Here is a 19,206-nt window from a genome sequence, read left to right as displayed (position 1 = left end):
ATATCCTATGCCAAACAAATAGCAAGACAGGAACACAACCCCACCCATTATCAGAGAGGCTGCCTAAAATCATAATAAGGCCACAGACACCCCAAAAGACAGCACCGGATGCAGTCTTGCCCACCAGAAAGACAAGATCCTGTGTCATCCACCAGAACACAGGCACCAGTCCCCTCCACCAGGAGGCCTACACAACCCACTGAACCAAGCTTACCCACTGGGGGAAGACAACAAAAACAATGGGAACTACGAACCTGCAGCCTGGGAAAAGGAGACCCCAAACACAGTAAGCTAAGCAAAATGAGAAGACAGAGGAACACACAGCAGATGAAGGAGCAAGGTAAAAACCCACCAGACCTAACAAATGCAGAGGAAAGAGGCAGTGTACCTAGAAAAGAATTCAGAGTAATGATAGTAAAGATGATCCAAAATCTTGGAAATAGAATGGAGAAAATACAAAAAACAGTTAACAAGGACCTAGAAGAACTAAAGAGCAAACAAACAATGATGAACAACACAATAAATGAAATCAAAAATTCTCTAGAAGGAATCAATAGCAGAATAACTGAGGCAGAAGAATGGATAAGCGACCTGGAAGGTAAAATAGTGGAAATAACTACCACAGAGCAGAATAAAGAAAAAAGAATGATAAGAATTGAGGACAGTTTCAGAGACCTCTGGGACAACATTAAATGCACCAAAATTCAAACTACAGGATTTCCAGAAGAAGAAGAGAAAAAGAAAGGGACTGAGAAAATATTTGAAGACATTATAGTTGAAAACCTCCCTAATATGGGAAAGGAAATAGTCAATCAAGTCCAGGAAGTGCAGAGAGTCCCATACAGGATAAATCCAAGGAGAAACATGCCAAGACACATATTAATCAAACTATCAAAAATTAAATACAAAGAAAAAATATTAAAAGCAGCAAGGGAAAAGCAACAAATAACAAACAAGGGAATCCCCATAAGGTTAACAGCTGATCTTTCAGCAGAAACCCTGCAAGCCAGAAGGGACAGGCAGGACATATTTAAAGTGATAAAAGAGAAAAACCTACACCCAAGATTACTCTACTCAGCAAAGATCTCATTCAGATTTGATGGAGAAATTAAAATCTTTACAGACAAGCAAAAGCTAAGAGAATTCAGCACCACCAAACCAGCTCTACAACAAATGCTAAAGGAACTACTCTAGGCAGGAAACACAAGATAAGGAAAAGACCTACAATAACAAACCCAAAACAATTAAGAAAATGGTAATAGGAACATACATATCGATAATTACCTTAAATGTAAATGGATTAAATGCTCCAACCAAAAGACTGGCTGAATGGATACAAAAACAAGACCTGTATATATGCTGTCTACAAGAGACCCACTTCAGACCTAGGGACACATACAGACTGAAAGTAAGGGGATGGAAAAAGATATTCCATGCAAATGGAAATCAAAAGAAAGCTGGAGTAGCAAATTTCATATCAGACAAAATAGTCTTTACAAGGGACAAAGAAGGACACTACATAATGATCAAGGGATCAATCCAAGAAGAAATTATAATTATTGTAAATATTTATGCACCCAACATAGGAGCACCTTAATACTTAAGGCAAATGCTAACAGCCATAAAAGGGGAAACTGACAGTAACACAATCATAGGAGGGGACTTTAACACCCCACTTTCACCAATGGACAGATCATCCAAAATGAAAACAAATAAGGAAACACAAGCTTTAAATGATACATTAAACAAGATGGGCTTAATTGATATTTAAAGGACATTCCATCCAAAAACAACAGAATACACTTTCTTCTCAGGTGCTCATGGAACATTCTCCAGGATAGATCATATCTTGGGTCACAAATCAAGCCTTGGTAAATTTAAGAAAATGGAAATTGTATCAAGTATCTTTTCCGATCACAATGCTATGAGACTAAACATCAATTACAGGAAAAAATATGTAAAAAATACAAAACATATGGAGGCTAAACAATACACTAGTAAATAACCAAGAGATCACTGAAGAAATCAAAGGGGAAATCAAAAAATACCTAGAAACAAATGACAATGAAAACACGATGACCCAAAACCTTTGGGATGCAGCAAAAGTAGTTCTAAGAGGGAAGTTTATAGCAATACAATCCTACCTCAAGAAACAACAAACATCTCAAATAAACAACCTAACCTTACACCTAAAGCAATTAGAGAAAGAAGAACAAAAAATCCCAAAGTTAGCAAAAGGAAAGAAATCATAAGATCAGATCAGAAATAAATGAAAAAGAAATGAAGGAAACAATAGCTATGATCAATAAAACTAAAAGCTGGTTCTTTGAGAAGATAAACAAAATTGATAAACCACTAGCCAGACTCATCAAGAAAAAAAGGGAGAAGACTCAAATCAATAGAATTAGAAATGAAAAAGGAGAAGTAACACTGACACTGCAGAAATACAAAGGATCATGAGAGATTACTACAAGCAGCTATATGCCAATAAAATGGACAACCTGGAAGAAATGGACAAATTCTTAGACAGGCACAACCTTCCGAGACTGAACCAGGAAGAAATAGGAAATATAAACAGACCAATCATAAGCCCTGAAATTGAGGCTGTGAATAAAAATCTTCCAAAAAACAAAAGTTCAGGACCAGATGGCTTCACAGGCAAATTCTATCAAACATTTAGAGAAGAGCTAACACCTATCCTTCTCAAACTCTTCCAAAATATAGCAGAGGGAGGAATGCTCCAAAACTCATTCTACGAGGTCACCATCACCCTGATACCAAAGCCAGACAAAGATGTCACAAAGAAAGAAAACTACAGGCCAATATCACTGATGAACATAGATGCAAAGATCCTCAACAAAATACTAGCAAACAGAATCCAACAGCACATTAAAAGGATCATACACCATGATCAAGTGAGGTTTATCCCAGGAATACAAGGATTCTTCAATATACACAAATCAATCAATGTGATAAGCCATATTAACAAATTGAAGGAGAAAAACCATATGATCATCTCAATAGATGCAGAAAAAGCTTTTGACAAAATTCAACACCCATTTATGATAAAAACCCTCCAGAAAGTAGGCATAGAGGGAACTTACCTCAACATAATAAAGGCCATATATGAAAAACCCACAGCCAACATCGTTCTCAATGGTGAAAAACTGAAACCATTTCCTCTAAGATCAGGAACAAGACAAGGATGTCCACTCTCACCACTATTATTCAACATAGTTTTGGAAGTTTTAGCCACAGCAATCAGAGAAGAAAAAGAAATAAAAGAAATCCAAATCAGAAAAGAAGAAGTAAACCTGCCACTGTTCACAGATGACATGATACTATACATAGAGAATCCTAAAGATGCTACCAGGAAACTACTAGAGCTAATCAATGAATTTGGTAAAGTAGCAGGATACAAAATTAATGCACAGAAATCTCTTGCATTCCTATACACTAATGATGAAAAATCTGAAAGTGAAATCAAGAAAACACTCCCATTTACCATTGCAACAAAAAGAATAAAATACCTAGGAATAAACCTACCTAAGGAGACAAAAGACCTGTATGCAGAAAACTATAAGACACTGATGAAAGAAATTAAAGATGATACATACAGATGGAGAGATATACCACTTTCTTGGATTGGAAGAATCAACATTGTGAAAACGACTGTACTGCCCAAAGCAATCTACAGATTCAATGCAATCCCTATCAAACTACCACTGGCTTTTCTCACAGAACTAAAACAAAAAATTTCACAATTTGTATGGAAACACAAAAGACCCCAAATAGCCAAAGCAATCTTGAGAAAGAAAAACGGAGCTGGAGGAATCAGGCTTCTGGACTTCAGACTATGCTACAAAGCTACAGTAATCAAGACAGTATGGTACTGGCACAAAAACAGAAATATAGATCAATGGAACAGGATAGAAAGCGCAGAGATAAATCCATGCACATATAGTCACCTTATTTTTGATAAAGGAGGCAAAAATATACAATGGAGAAAAGACAGCCTCTTCAATAAGTGGTGCTGGGAAAACTGGACAGCTACATGTAAAAGAATGAAATTAGAACACTCCTTAACACCATACACAAAAATAAACTCAAAATGGATTAAAGTCCTAAGTGTAGGGCCAGAGACTATGAAACTCTTAGAGGAAAACATAGGCAGAACACTCTATGACATAAATCACAGCAAGATCCTTTTTGACCCACCTCCTAGAGAAATGGAAATAAAAACAAAAATAAACAAATGGGACCTAATGAAACTTAAAAGCTTTTGCACAACAAAGGCAACCATAAACAAGACAAAAAGACAACCCTCAGAATGGGAGAAAATATTTGCAAATGAAGCAACTGACGAAGGATTAATCTCCAAAATATACAAGCAGCTCATGCAGCTCAATAGCAAAAAAACAAACAACTCAATCCAAAAATGGGCAGAAGACCTAAATAGACATTTCTCCAAAGAAGATATACAGATGGCCAACAAACACATGAAAGGATGCTCAACATCACTAATCATTAGAGAAATGCAAATCAAAACTACAATGAGGTATCACCTCACACCAGTCAGAATGGCCATCATCAAAAAATCTGCAAACAATAAATGCTGGAGAGGGTGTGAAGAAAAGGGAACCCTCTTGCTCTGTTGGTGGGAATGTAAACTGATACAGCCACTATGGAGGACAGTATGGAAGTTCCTTAAAAAACTAAAAATAGAATACCATATGACCCAGCAATCCCAGTCCTGGGCATATACCCTGAGAAAACCATAATTCAAAAAGAGACATGTACCACAATGTTCACTGCAGCTCTATTTACAATAGCCAGGACATGGAAGCAACCTAAGTGTCCATCGACAGATGAATGGATAAATATGTGGCACATATATACAATGGAATATTATTCAGCCATAAAAAGAAATGAAATTGAGTTATTTGTAGTGAGGTGGATGGACATAGAGTCTGTCATACAGAGTGAAGTAAGTCAAAAAGAGAAAAACATACTGTATGCTAACACACATATATGGAATCTAAAGAAAAAAAAATTGTTCTGAAGAACCTAGGGGCAGGACAGGAATAAAGACGCAGACATAGAGAATGGAATTGAGGACACGGGGAGGGGGAAGGATAAGCTAGGACGAAGTGAGAGAGTGGCATGGACATATATACACTACCAAACGTAAAATAGAAAGCTAGTGGGAAGCAGCCGCATAGCACAGGGAGATCAGCTCGGTGCTTTGTGACCACCTAGAGGGGTGGGATAGGGAGGATGGCAGGGAGACAGAAGAGGGAGGAGATATGGGGATATATGTATATGTATAGCTGATTCACTTTGTTATAAAGCAGAAACTAACACACCATTGTAAAGCAATTATACTCCAATAAAGATGTTAAAAAAAATGCTAAAGCCTTATCACCGTCATCATCATTATCATTTACTCTTTTATTAAGAGCAAACCTTACTCCTTTTTTCTCTTAGCATCTTAACACAAGTTACTCTACACTACAGAAAGGAAACGTGTCCCCGTTAGACTACCTTATGGCAGTCCTCCTGCAGAAATTGACCGCTCTGTGATTGTGGCCTCACAATCCAAAAGGGTTGCCATTAAATGAACACTTTTAGAACCAGCCTTCTTCCGAGTGAGAAAAGTTCAAGTCACTGTTTAAGAAATACAAAGAAACTGCTTACCCAAGATGAGGAATGCCAGGAGAAGCAATGCACTGAGCTCTCCCACAACTGCAATTGCCGAGTCCAACTGAAGACACTTCTGCCTGCACAGAAGTTCAAGCTCAGAGCAAACCAATGCGTGCATTCTGAGTTGGCTGCAGAGACACAAACAGGAACCTTTAAATCAAGGTTCTTGTTTCAGTCATCTGGCCTATTACCCACTTTTTATTTACACTTTCATTCTAAAATGAGGTAACAAATTCACCTTACTGAGGAGAGCCTCATGTTCCAGACCTCTGCAGGTGTCATCTCCCCTTCTAGATTACAAACTCTCCAAGGGTGGGATCTCAAATGGTCCCAGGCAAACATGCTGAGAAAGAAATCAGCCTCTTGCAAACAAAATAAATTTAAGATTAACACAAAACATTTTGCTCTGTATCTAAAATATAGCAACCTTTCATTTTTTTTCTCTCAACACAGAGGGGCAATATAGCCAATCACTCAATCCCTGCTTCCAAAGATGTGCCTGCCCAGTCCTCCAACTCACCACCTAGGCATGTCAGTTTCCACTGACCATGTGATATCAGCATTTCTAGAATACAACAAGCATTTTATTCCCCCAGAGAATACTGCGGGTGACTAGATAAAAACTCAAAGCTTCTTCACGTTGAGGTATCTTTTGCTTTTAAGTTGCCACTTCAAAATAAGTGTCCTCAGTGTGCGCTCCTTCAACCTTGCCTGCACTGGCTTGCCTCACACGTGGGCATGCTTGTTTTTTGGAACTTGTCCTGTATCATTTGAAAAGTTGTTGAATGCTTGCTCTTTACCAGGGCTATGCTACATGGTTCTTGAAAACTGGTGTGCTGATAAGCCAACAATTGAGTAAATATCCCCACCATGGCCTATTTCAAGCTACCAACACTTTAACAATTGGCCTGCAAAATTCCTAAAAATTTAACAATCAGCTCTTATGGTGTGAGCTGGCTGCAGCACCCCTTGGAATCTATGCAGATTCTTGCTGGGGCACGGCTCAGACATGAATGGTTACTTGATGCTGAAAATCACAAACCACCCCCCTTCTCTTTCACAGCTCTCATCTAATATGTAGATATACACCAAAAAGTAGCCAGAAAGTGCAAAGAAGTTTATTAACTATGACGTGGTAAAGATCTCAAGAGTTACACGTCTGTGTGCATGACCCAATAGTGCATACCCTCCTACAAAAACAAACAAACAAACAAAAAACACAGTGAGATGCAGCAGTTAACGTCCAACACTGGAGTCAAAGGGTTGGAGCTGCCTCGTCTTGCAGCAAAGTTCTAAGTTGTGCAATTAAATGAGAGTGTTGGTCCATGCCCTACTGGTCTTCTTACAGGTCCCCTTTGGAACCATAACTGAGTGACACACAAGAATATTCAGATTCAGGATTTGGCCGCCAGAATTTTTTCTAAACAAGGACGTGCAACATCCCCTCATGAAGCACCAGAGTCCAGTTTGAGAGCTGCAGAGAATGTGCCCCCAAGAAGCTTGAGGTAACAGGCCACATGGGAAACACAAAGCATTTTATAAGTTCACATTTGGTAACAGAATTAAGAGTTCAATGGACAAAACTCATAAAGCAATGTAACCACAAGTAAAGATTTCAGCAGGCAAAGAAAAATTCTGAAAGGCTTTTAAGCCTCTCTGAAGCTTTCAGAATTCAATTCCCTTTCTAGATAAGGCTGGTCTCCATACAATGTGATAAGAACTCATGGAGCAGCAAAAAGAAAAATAGAAGATATTAAACAGAAGATATTAAAGATATTAGAAGATATTAAAACTGTAAGTTAAAAAAAGAAAAAACTTCATCTTCCTTCCATCCTTAAAATGCATGTGTCCCAACACTGCTTTGTGCTCCTTTTAAGAAAAAAAGCTGTAACCCAGACCTCAATATAAGGACTGAAGAAGGAAACTGAGGGCAGCCCTAAGACTGTGATAAACATATCCCACTGTATTAATCCTCATAACACGCCTGAAAAGAAATTACAAGAAAACTCAGCCAAAACTCGTGCTTTATTCAATGGGATGTGACTTTACCTGGGTTCCTATAACATCATCTCTTTCTCAAAGAAATGAGGACCCACAAAAATTCTACCTCACAGCTAGATCTCTATCTTCAAATGTCCTAGAGCCCAAATTATTTACTTTCATTGCTCAAATTGTTCCTCTCTGTGTTGAGGTGTCAGATTGTCTCACTAGATTGGCCCTAGACATCCACATACTTAACAAGTAGCCCAAGACTGTGAGATTTAACCCCTGGAAATGTAGACTGCCAATCTCGCCTTTGCCTCTTCTTCTTTATATGACCAGAGGTAAATCATAACATCTATTAACTAATCAGACTCTCTAACCGATGGACTAGATTAACAAAAGAGGCCAGGCCAAATCTATGAGAACTAATAACCCAAATTTTTAATAGATCTTAGCAAAAAAATATAAAAGTGATTTTTGCACAGCATACAGTGTATTATGCTATAATATGGAAACCTCCTGAGCCACCTAGCAAAAAATCATGGAAACGGGCTATCCTGTTAAAAAATCAAAGATGGGAAGAGAGGATCATTTTTGTCTCTCATAATTAAGAAGTGAACTCCATCCCTCTATTACAGAGGACTGCACAGTCAACCCTCCCTGATATGTCATACATTTTTTTTTTTATTTATTTTTATTTTTGGCTGCGTCGGGTCTTCGTTGCTGGGCATTCTCTAGTTGCAGCGAGTGGGGGCTGTTCTTCGTTGCAGTGTGCAGGCTTCTCAACATGGTGGCTTCTCTTATTGTGGAGCACGGGCTCTAGGTGCACAGGCTCAGTAGTTGTGGCACATAGGCTCAGTAGTTGTTGCTCATACATATTTCTTAATGGCTTCTAGAAAATCCCATGTAAATTAAAATTTGAAATATATTGCTGCAGTAGAATGGAGGAAGCTCATAGAAGGTATCAATAGAACAGAAGGAGGAAGTATAGGTTATTCACACCCTCACTTCCTTATCTCAAATATTATGCAAAAACAGTTTGTAAATACATTAGTTTGCTCATATTTTCCACATTTTAGAAATCAAACAACTTTTGAAGAACAGCGTAGGTTAAAAGATGATTTCATTGCAAATTACTGGTAAAATAGTCTACTTAGCCCCACTAAAAACCTTTTGAAGAGTTTTTCTTGCCTCTGATCTGAAAAGTCAAGAAGGAAATCATAAATCAGTCAGCTGTCAGAAAGTAAAATAACAAATTGCACCTAGTAAGACAAAAGAAAGGAGTCCCTCTATCTCATCATTTCTTTCCTTAATTGTAAACTGAATGCACTTTAACACTTTAAAAACCCAGTCAAAGTAAACCACTGACTCCCGAGCCTAACAACTCTAAAAAAAATACTGAGGTTATGCACTCCAAGCCTCCCAAACACAATTGATGATGAGATCATTAAACCAACAAGTATATGCTGTATGCTAACTCACAGCTGAAAATGTTCATGGAGCAAAAAATAAAGAATAGCTATCCCAGACAAACATTTTGCCTGGGAGCACATCAGGAAGCTCCAAGCTCCATTTCATTAAATATACGTACACATTTTGGCATCAGCAGTGTGGCCAACATCTAGGATTCTCCCTCAAAAAATTGGAAGAAAACATGTAATACATTCAAGAGCAAAGGCAAAACAAAAAGTATCTTTCTATTTAGGAAAAGAATTCCTTCACTCAATTAGAGTATAAGTTATTAAAATGGGTAGTTATGAGTTTCTTCTGAGAGTTTCTGAACAGTTTATAAATACAAAAAGAACATTTCTTCAATAAATAAATGGCTCCTAAAGTCTTCACTGATGGCTTCCAGAATTCTCCATCACTACTGTCCAAGCCTGCTCCACTTCTCTGGGAGGCTTTAGCTGACAGTGGAATGGGATGTTTTCTGTTATTAGGTGACTCTTCTTCTATCATGCAGACTTTCATCAATAAGTCTCTTCATAGTCTGAATCCTGGAGGGGAAAGAACAGTAGTTGTGGCGTGTATATGAAGCACAGTCAGAATTCAGGCAAAGACCACACGTTAGGGTCCCCCAAATGGAACTTGGCTAGGGGAGACATCAACAGTGAAATGGCACTGACTCAACCCACCTAAATTCCCAAGAAGCATCACAGGACTTCATTATAATTGGTATCTATTGGGCTAATTTCTGCTTTGAAACCCTAAGGGTTCCCTTTTCCTTGGTGACTATTTTTTAAAACCTCAACACACATGAAAACATGCCTGTCTGTAGCAAAATGTGCAAGACTGTAGCTAGGAGTTTAGGCTAGGAGTCAGTCTACCTCTGGGTTCCAATCCCAGCTCCACCCCTTGCTGGTTATGTGACCTTGAGTAAAGTTATTTAACTTCTTTAAACCTCAGTTTCCATCACTGTGCCTGGCAATTTGTAAGCACTCATTCATGATGAACTACTATCACTATTATTCTTATTCTTATCTTTATTGTTCAAACTTGTATTCATTATTTCTAAGCTCGAGTAGGCCATTAGTACTACCTGGCATACCCCATTTCTCTAGTCCACTCATTCTCCTATTCTCCTAGATGACTATTTTCATATCTTTCCCTCTTTCTCCAAACCTCCAACACCTTCAGCTCACTTCATTCTCAGCTGATGACCTTATTTTCTCCCATCATTGGGAACAGAGAAACAGTCAGTAGGGAATTTCCGCAAGCTCCCATCATATTTACCCACCCACCTGCATCTGGGCCCACCTACTTGGCCTTCCTTACTCTTCGTATGGATATATTCTCGCTGCTTTTATCTAAGGCCAACATCTCCACTGGTGCACTAGATCCTGAAGTCACTCCAGCAATCCTCCCCCCCTCTCCTGTAACATCAAATTTTCATTTTCTACTGGCTCATTCCCATCAGCATACAAATGTACTGTAATTTCTCCCATCGCAAAAAGAAGAGCAAGTCTTGACACACACCTCTCTCTACCTACTGCCCTATTTCTCTGCATCCCTCCACAGCAAAACTCCTTGAAAGTGTCATTTATACCCACTCTCACCAAAACATCTCTTTGTATTCTTTCTTGACCCTACCTCAGTCAGGCTTTCATCCCCACTATTCCACTGAAGCTGCTTTTGCCAAGGCCACCAATGACTTCCACATTACCAGATCATCCAGTAATCAAGTCTCAGTTCTCATTTTACTTGACCTGACTCAGGAACAATTGACACAGTTAATCACTTTCTTTTCCTTGAAACGCCTTCTTCATTTGGCTCCCAGGATACAGAGCTCTCCAGGTTTTCCTCCCACCACACTGGACATTCCTTCTCAGCCTCCTTTGATAATTTCTCCTCATCTCCCCCATCTATAAACCTTGGAGAGCTCCAGGGCTCAGTCCTCTGAGTTCCTCTCTATCTACTCTCATTTCCCCAGTGGAAATATCTCTACCAGTCTCTATATACGAATAACTCCTAAATTTATATCTCCATTCTAGACCTCTCTTCTGAACTCCACACCCATATAACCAATTGCTTACTCCACATATCCACTTGAATGTTTAATAAGTATTTCAAATTAAATATATCCAAACTCAGCTCCCTTAAAGCTTGTTCCACTCATAGGCTTGTACATATTAGAAAATGGCAACTCTGTTCTACTAGTTGCTCAAGTCAAGAACCTTGGATTTATCCTTAACTCCTCTCATTCTTTCACACACACACATGCAACTCATCAAGAAGTCCTTCTGGCTTTACCTACAAACTGTAACCAGAAAACAACTACTTCTCACCACCTCCACCACCACCACCACCTTGGTCCAAATCATCACCCTCTTCCCTTACTTGCATTATTGCTAAAGTCTCTTAATTGCACTCTGTTTCTGTCATGGTCCCTCACCACCTGTTTTCAACAGAGAAGCCAGAATTATCCTTTTAAAACATACATCGGTTCAAAGTGTTCTCTTCTCAAAAACTTCCAGTGGATTCTGTTTCATTAAGAATAAAATTCTAGGGCTTCCCTGGTGGTGCAACGGTTAAGAATCTGCCTGCCAAGGCAGGGGACACGGGTTCGAGCCCTGGTCCAGGAAGATCCCACATGCCGCGGAGCAACTAAGCCCGTGTGCCACAACTACTGAGCCTGCGCTCTAGAGCTCGTGAGCCACAACTACTGAACCCGCATGCCACAACTACTGAAGCCCATGCGCCTAGAGCTGTGCTCCACAACAAGAGAAGCCACTGCAATGAGAAGCCTGTGCACCGCAACGAAGAGGAGAGCCCGCTCGCCGCAACCAGAGAAAGCCCATGCGCAGCAACAAAGACCCAACGCAGCCAAAAATAAAATAAATAAAATAAAGTAAATTTATTTTTAAAAAAGAATAAAATTCTAGGTGATTACAATCACTATAATGTTCTATAAGATACGACATTATCTCTCTGAAGAAATACTATTCTTTGCCTCGCTCACTTCATTCCTGCCACACTGGCCTCTGTGCTGCTCCTAGAACATGCCAATCATGGCCTCTCCCCAGAGACTTTGCACCAACCACTTCCTCTGCCTGAAATGTTCCTCCATGATAGCCATGTTGCTTGCTTCTACTTTTAGGTGTTTGTTCAAATATCATTTCAGTGAGGGTGTCCCCAACCATCCTATTTATTTATTTATTTATTTATTTATTTAGGTCACACCTTGTGGCTTGCAGGATCTTAGTTTCTGGACCAGGGATTGAACCCGGGCTCCGGCAGTGAAAGCACAGAGTCCTAACCACTGGACCTCCAGGGAACTCCCCCAACCATCCTATTTGGTATCATACCCCCTTATCCAGCCATTCCATCTCCCTTTCCTATTTTATTTTTTTCTCTACAGCATTAAGCACAATCTGACATACTATATATTTTACTAATTTTTAAAAGATTTAGTTTGTTATTGTTTGTACCCAATTTAAGAGAAGGTAACATTTCAACTGTGTCTCAGACGATGAGTTTTCCAGGAATGGAAAGAATGTAATTTCTTCTGAGGGCAGGGATTTTTGTCAGTTTTGTTCACTGTTGTTTTCTAAGTACCTAAAATCACAGCTGGGGCATGTCAGATACATGCTCGAAGAATAACTGTTGAACAAATCAATATCTGAAATGTGGACAATAATCTTATATGAACATTAGCTTATTTAGTTTTTTATTTACTTTTTTAAATTTTTATTTTATATTGGAGTATAGTTGATTAACAATGTTGCATTAGTTTCAGGTGTACAGCAAAGTGATCCTTTTTTCTTTGTTTTTTAATTTTTACTTTATATTGGAGTATAGTTGATTAATAATGTTGTATTAGTTTCAGGACATTAGCTTATTTTTTGTTATTAAAAATATTCAAATCCCAAAGGGTTGGAATTAGATCCTATCCACCTTTCTCTCATCTTACCTATAATACTCAAGTATGTGAGAGAAAGAGAAAAAGGAACACTGTGGTGAGTAATTGGGCTGCGGTCATCCGGCCAAGTGCTGAATTTGGCAGTAAGTACAAAGAAGGCTCAAGTTTAAACCCTGACATGACAGGTATGCTTTGTATTAGATCATGAGTTGCTTTTGACCTGTTTCCAACAGTACCACATCAGAGAGTCTTTCTCCCTCCTAGGATCCTGGAACAGCACACAAGCCTACCAGTCACAGCAAGCACCCAAAGGGGGAGGGATGACAGTTTTCTGAAATGTAAATCAAAGCTCAAGCCTTGCAACATGGGTATTTCTTATTGACAAACGCCATTGAATCACCTAAAAGTTTATATCACTGGGGAAAACTGAGGCTCAGAAGAAAAGTTCAATTCAGGGTTTTAGGTTCAGCCAGTCCAGCCAGGTCTCCTAGTATGACCTCAGCAGCATAGGATAGTCCTCTTTCAGGATGTTCCCTGTCAGTCAGCAGAGGCTGCCTACGCAATCCCCTTCCCTAACCTAAGGACACCACTCTCTGCCCGTAAGACAGAAAATAAAATAATGCTTAGAATTGGTGGGGGTCCCCTGAGACCAAAATGCTTTGGGGAAAGACCTTGGTTCGTACTTTGCTTTAGACCTGTCTGCATATCCTCTGCTGCCTCTGAGGGTGAAGGATTCCATTAATTAAGCAGGAAAATGAAGCATGAACAGTGAACAGAAGAAATGGCATGGACTTACCAGGCACTCGGCACAACGGACACAAAGCTTGGCCATGCAGTCATCCTTCTCCTGGTCAGTGCTGTAGAAAGAGGACAACCCAAATGTGAACAATCACTATCCTCAGTATGGTAGAGCAGTTACGAGGACAAGCGTTGAAGTCAGACAGGTCTGTTTTCAAATTTCAGTTCTGCCACTTACTAGCAGGATGACTGGGAAAATGACTTAAGCTCCAGGAACCTATTTCCTCATCTACAAAATGGAGATATTACCAGCTACACTTAAAGGGTAATGGTTAGGAGTAAATGCAAAATAAGCACATGTAAAACAGGTACCACAGTGCTTGGCACATAGTAAGTGCTCAATAAATAGGAGCCAGTCACAATCATTCATTTAGAAATGTACTGAGCACCAACCATGACAGAGGCATTGTGCTGGGCTGGGGATAAAGACATAAATAAAACATGGTCCCCTGAGCTCATTTTGTTAGAATACAATGTGGTAAATGTTTTCATAGAGTTAAGGTCAAACCGCTGTGGCAGCAAAAAGGAGGGAGTGATCAGTTTTCCCTGAAAGAGTCAGGGAAACTCTTGAGAAGCAGACATTTCATCAGGGTCTTGGAAGATAAGGAAGAGTTTTCCAAGCAAACAAGGGAAGGAGGGAGGGGATTCTAGGTAAGAGGAAAGCATGTTGAAAATTTTTAAAAAGGTCTAAATGAGTATAGTATGTTTGGAGAAGGCAACGGCTCACTGTAGTTGGAATGTGGAGCAAATGAGAAGAAATGGCAAGAAACAATGCGACTTAGGGTTAGATCATAAAGGATCTTGTTAGACCATGCTTCGAAATAGACGTTTTAGTATTTTTACCAAGAGTTCTTTGCCTTTTTGTGGGGCCACAGATTCCTTGTAAAGGGCACTGTTACTCCCATTAAATAAATGTGCACATGCACACACATGCACACACACACAGAAAGAAGATTTTAGACTCTCTCAAAGTAAGACTTCTCTCCCCAGGTTAAGAGCCCCTGATATAGATAATGGAGAATCAACAGGGTTTTATGTAGACTTCTGTTACCTTTTTTTTGGTGGATTTGTTCTTAGGGAAAATACTGGATCACACCTGCTCACTGGCAAATGCTTTTGACAACCAGAATCCAATTAGTCCCTTCCGAGCATCCGCTGACCAAGGGTAGTTCTCACTTATTTAAACTGTTTTGCTCTCCCTGGCTGTTCTAAAGCCTCTCTCACTGCTCAGGCACTTCTGTCAGGAGACATCAGCTCAGTGCCAAAACAAGGAAAAGGGGAAAATAACTGACTTGTTGGAATTTCCTGTCCATTTTGAAGGAATGAGAGATTCACTTCAGAATTTATATTCAGAACCACAGCACTACACAATCTCATTTCAAAAAAAAAAAGAGAGACTAGGACTATGCTATCAATCCCTCCATCTCTCTCTCCAAATTAACATCCACACATTTCCCTTTCAGCAGAACTAAATTCAGCCTGGAAGAAAGGAAGGCATGACGCAGAAGCCTGGGTACTGTCCACAAGCCAGGTCTCTGAAGAGGGTTGACTGCTCAGGACTGTAGCTGGACTTACTCAGCTGAAACCTCAATAGATGACTTCTTAGAGCCAGACTTGTTTCTCTTCTTCAGCCCCGCAGACTTCCTCCCCATTCTCACCAGCAGCAGCACACCCACCACAGCTGAGGGAATGAAGACAAGAATGGAAAGAAGGGCCACGGAGGACAGCATCATGCCAAAACCTGGAGGAGGAAAAAGAGGTCAAAGAGAGGGACACACAAAGTGCTTCCTTTGACACCAGATAGTCTTACATTTGCTCTTGTATTTCTTCTGGTTACAAAGGGCATAAATTCATTGTAGAAACAGTAGAAAATACACAAAAGGACAAAGAAGAATTAAAATTTACCCATAATCCCACTCCCTAGGATCAATATGTCAATATCTACCCGTTCAATCTTCTTTCTAGGAGTATGTGGGTATGAGTCTGAATATAGGGAGGAGAGTACATGTTCAGAAGTATTGATCATAGTTTGTATACTATTTCTAGCCTCTTTTTTATATACTATATTATAAATATTTTCCATAAGTATTCCTTCCAGGTGTGATTTTTTAATAGCTGCATAGTATTCTACCATATTAAATAATTTATTGAATCGATCTTCTATTGCTAGATATTCAAATTATTTCCAATTCTTTGAATCTATGAGTTATATAATGATGATCATCCTTGTATATAAATATTTAGCTCTATTTTTTAAAATAAATTTTAAAATGGAATTACTGTATCAAAGGGTATATAATTTTAAGGCATCTGATTTATACTACCAAACTGTCTTCCAGAAAAACTATACCAGTTTCTACTTCTACCAGCAGTATGAACGTTCCTATGTCTTTGAAACCTATGAGTTGCCTTAAAAAAATAAAGAAAAAAGAAAGAGGAAGGGGAGGGAGGGAGAGAGAGAGACATACAGAAAGATTTGAGAAATGACAAGGTATCTATAATGAACCATAGATACCTTGTCATTTCTGAATCTCTAAATCTTTGGTTCAAATTCAAATAAGGACTAGAATGACCACTCAACAGTCACCAGGGAATAGTGTAGAAAAAAAGGTCAACCCTTAACTCACTCTCCTCATGTTTCACACTAAAAGGAAACAGTTGCTCTTTGCAACATAAAAGAAATGTGCTGCCTCCATCTTTAGAGGAGGTACCCTTTCAAGAAACAGGCAAGAACACAGTCTCATAACTGAGGGTATGAACACATTAGGGAAACCAGAATGACTTCTATTTCACACAGACAGCAACCCTCCATTTATTCAGGGGTTTGCCATACATTCCACAAGACCTCTGGTCACCTGAAATTAAAATTTTAAAAGGATAATGGAGAAACTATGACGATATTTGAAAAAAAAAGTCAGTTTGAAAAATAAAGGTAAAAAAACTCATCCTCAGACAATTCAAAATGGCAGAATGTCCCAGTGACCAACCGGCTTATGAAGATAGGTAGTTTTGCTTCTCACTGATCTCCCCACAAACCACCACAGTAGTCAGAGAGCACTCACTACAGAAGAAGGTTGGTGGCAGTTAGCTTACCCCTTTCTGTGACTGTTAGCTCTGTCCCTGGAATATTATGGTACACATCCGGGGGATTCTTCACAGCACAGCTGAAGGTCCCATTGTCCTTTATGGTAGGGTTGATTATGCTTATGGACGCATCCCCGTTGTACACATCTCCAACCCAGGAAATTCGATTCCGAAACGTGCCCACTGTGGTTGGGTACTGGAAAGACTGATAATGAAAAATCTAAGAAAGCAACACCATGAGAAAAAAGTTAATTTGGAAAATGCAATGAAAACGTAAAGCTAAGTAGGTCCAAAATAAAATACAAATGTGTAGTGGGTTTTCCCAGTTGGACAATTTTTTTATGTTTTGTTCACTTCCATCCTATAGATTAAAAGACAGGCTAATAAAACTTGTCCAAAAAAAGGCCTGATGAAAGAATCCAGGGATCCTAATTCTTGAACCCCTTTTAAATTCTCCCCCAAGTCCTAAAGTAGCAGTTCTCAACCAGGGGCAATTTTGCCCTCAAGACACTTGGTAATATCTGGAGATAATTTTGGTTGTCTCAACGGGGAGGAGTGCTACTGGCTTCTAGTGGGTAGAGGCCAGGGATACTGCTGAAAATCCTACAAAGCAGAGGACAGCCCCCACAAAAAAGAATTATCTGTATCAAACTGCCAGCAGTGCCAAAGCTGAGAAACCCTATGCTAAAGCGGCATCTAATCCATATGGTACTTTATAGTGTGCAAACTACTTCTATACGTTTACTCATTTGAGCTTCACAACAACACTGAACTATACATGGAGCAGGCAGAAAGGGAAACAAGGACAAAAACAAGAAATTAAATGAGTTACTCGAAGGCACACAGCTAATAAGTGGGAAAGGGGAGATTTTTGTTTATTCTCAAAATCACCAGGAGGCTGTAACATAAGCCTCTCTCAAGTTATCTATCTTGGCAATTAATAAAAACCTCAAGTCAGATGCATGATTGGCATTCAATGAATATACATTGAATTAAAACAATGCTACTTCGGATTGGTAATCATATATTTCATCACCAAAAACACCTAATTATATTTGGTGGTAGGCTGGGCAAGCACTACAATACAATATGATCTTTCTCTCTCTCTTATGCAAGATTCAAGCCTTTCCTAGTTCTTTCCTTACTTGGTACCTCCCCACTTAAGAACCCAGGCACTTACAAACACCGAATTGCCCAATTTTGAAAAGCAACTTCCCAGAGAAGATGCTGAATCACTTCTTGGTTCATTTGTTCATGCATTCATTCAACAAATATTTACTGCACACCTACTATGTGCCCTTAGGCACTGCATTAAGCAAAATGATACAGTGGGAGCCAATCAGGCACAGTCCCTGCTCTCGTGGAATTTACCATCTAGTGGGAAATACAGATATTAGTAAATAATAAAATGTGTAGAATGTTCCAAAGAGGGAGCTAAAGAATACCTATCTCTGATTATCAGCATCAGTATAAAAGGGTTTGAAACTCCTTGACAAAACAAAGCCTGCTGTGAATCTGCAAGGTTAATCCAACCTGTGAGTTTCAAGTTAAACTAGTGATACTCAAATCCTGCTAACTGATTATAGTTCGACAGAATCCTGACTGATCACGTAACTGCAACATAGTGTTACGCAACTTTAAGTGTCCACTAATTCCAACTTGGATGAGTTTGCTGATTTCCCGACTAGCCTCACAGAGAACAGCGCCATACGCGAACTGCTGTTTGCATTTAAGGCTTCTGCCCCGGGAAGATCCCCACTGTTTGCTCTGTCCTACTTTTGGCCAAGGAGGAAGAGCCATATGAAGCCAGCCATAGTTTCCTGACCACTCAAAATAAAGTGACCTATTTTAAGTCTAAAGAAAAAAGGACCAGAAACTAACACAACATTGTTAATCAACTATGCTTCAATATAAATTTTTTTTTTAAGTTGAAGAAAGACAGGAAGGGCGGGAGGGAGGGAGGGAGAGAGGGCGGGAGGAAGGAAGGAAGGAAGGAAGGAAGGAAGGCAGAGCGTCGTAGGTGGTGGGGCGGGGAATGGCGTGCTGTGCTGCGCAGGGCGGTTGGCACAAACGGCGGTGCCGAGGCCGGAGGAAGAACCTCGCCACCGTGACAGGTCCTTTCCCAAGCCCCTAGGGACAGCAGAGGACTTGGGGACCAGCAAGCAGCCCCAGGGCACGAGAAAGGCCTCTGCCACCTGTCCTGCATCATCCTGCCCCGCCAGGCCCAGCCGCCCAGGCGCGCGGCTGCATCAAGTGGACGTTTGTGCCAACCGCCCTGC

At 39.8% G+C, this 19,206-nt stretch overlaps 2 protein-coding genes and 1 pseudogene across 5 annotated transcripts in view; 1 reads left to right on the top strand and 2 right to left on the bottom strand.

The window, feature by feature from the left end:
* Positions 1-5,831, bottom strand: part of JAML (junction adhesion molecule like) — a 32,745-nt gene extending 26,914 nt beyond the window's left edge. Inside the window, exon 1 of one of the 2 annotated variants that reach the window (XM_029209144.1) lies at positions 5,698-5,831. The gene's annotated coding sequence lies outside the window, so the exon portion shown is untranslated. The remainder of the gene's footprint in view (positions 1-5,697) is intronic. The other variant, XM_029209147.1, reaches the window with a different exon arrangement.
* Positions 5,832-6,807: 976 nt separating this feature from the next.
* Positions 6,808-19,206, bottom strand: part of MPZL3 (myelin protein zero like 3) — a 26,482-nt gene continuing 14,083 nt past the window's right edge. For 2 of the 3 annotated variants that reach the window (XM_029208706.1, XM_029208707.1), the window contains exons 3-6: positions 16,937-17,147; positions 15,419-15,584; positions 13,842-13,902; positions 6,808-9,683 (exon numbers count right to left, since the gene is read on the bottom strand). In XM_029208706.1, the coding sequence (XP_029064539.1) occupies positions 9,657-9,683; positions 13,842-13,902; positions 15,419-15,584; positions 16,937-17,147 (465 nt within the window). In that variant the 3' untranslated portion in view covers positions 6,808-9,656. The remainder of the gene's footprint in view (positions 9,684-13,841; positions 13,903-15,418; positions 15,585-16,936; positions 17,148-19,206) is intronic. The other variant, XR_003791505.1, reaches the window with a different exon arrangement.
* LOC114886526 overlaps positions 18,963-19,206 on the top strand; it is a 1,918-nt pseudogene continuing 1,674 nt past the window's right edge.

The sequence above is a fragment of the Monodon monoceros genome, unplaced genomic scaffold (assembly GCF_005190385.1).
Source record: "Monodon monoceros isolate NGI ecotype Baffin Bay Population unplaced genomic scaffold, NGI_Narwhal_1 Super_Scaffold_7, whole genome shotgun sequence".
NCBI lineage: Eukaryota > Metazoa > Chordata > Mammalia > Artiodactyla > Monodontidae > Monodon > Monodon monoceros.
Note: the sequence above shows the minus strand (reverse complement) of the source record. Positions and strands in the feature narration are given on the sequence as shown.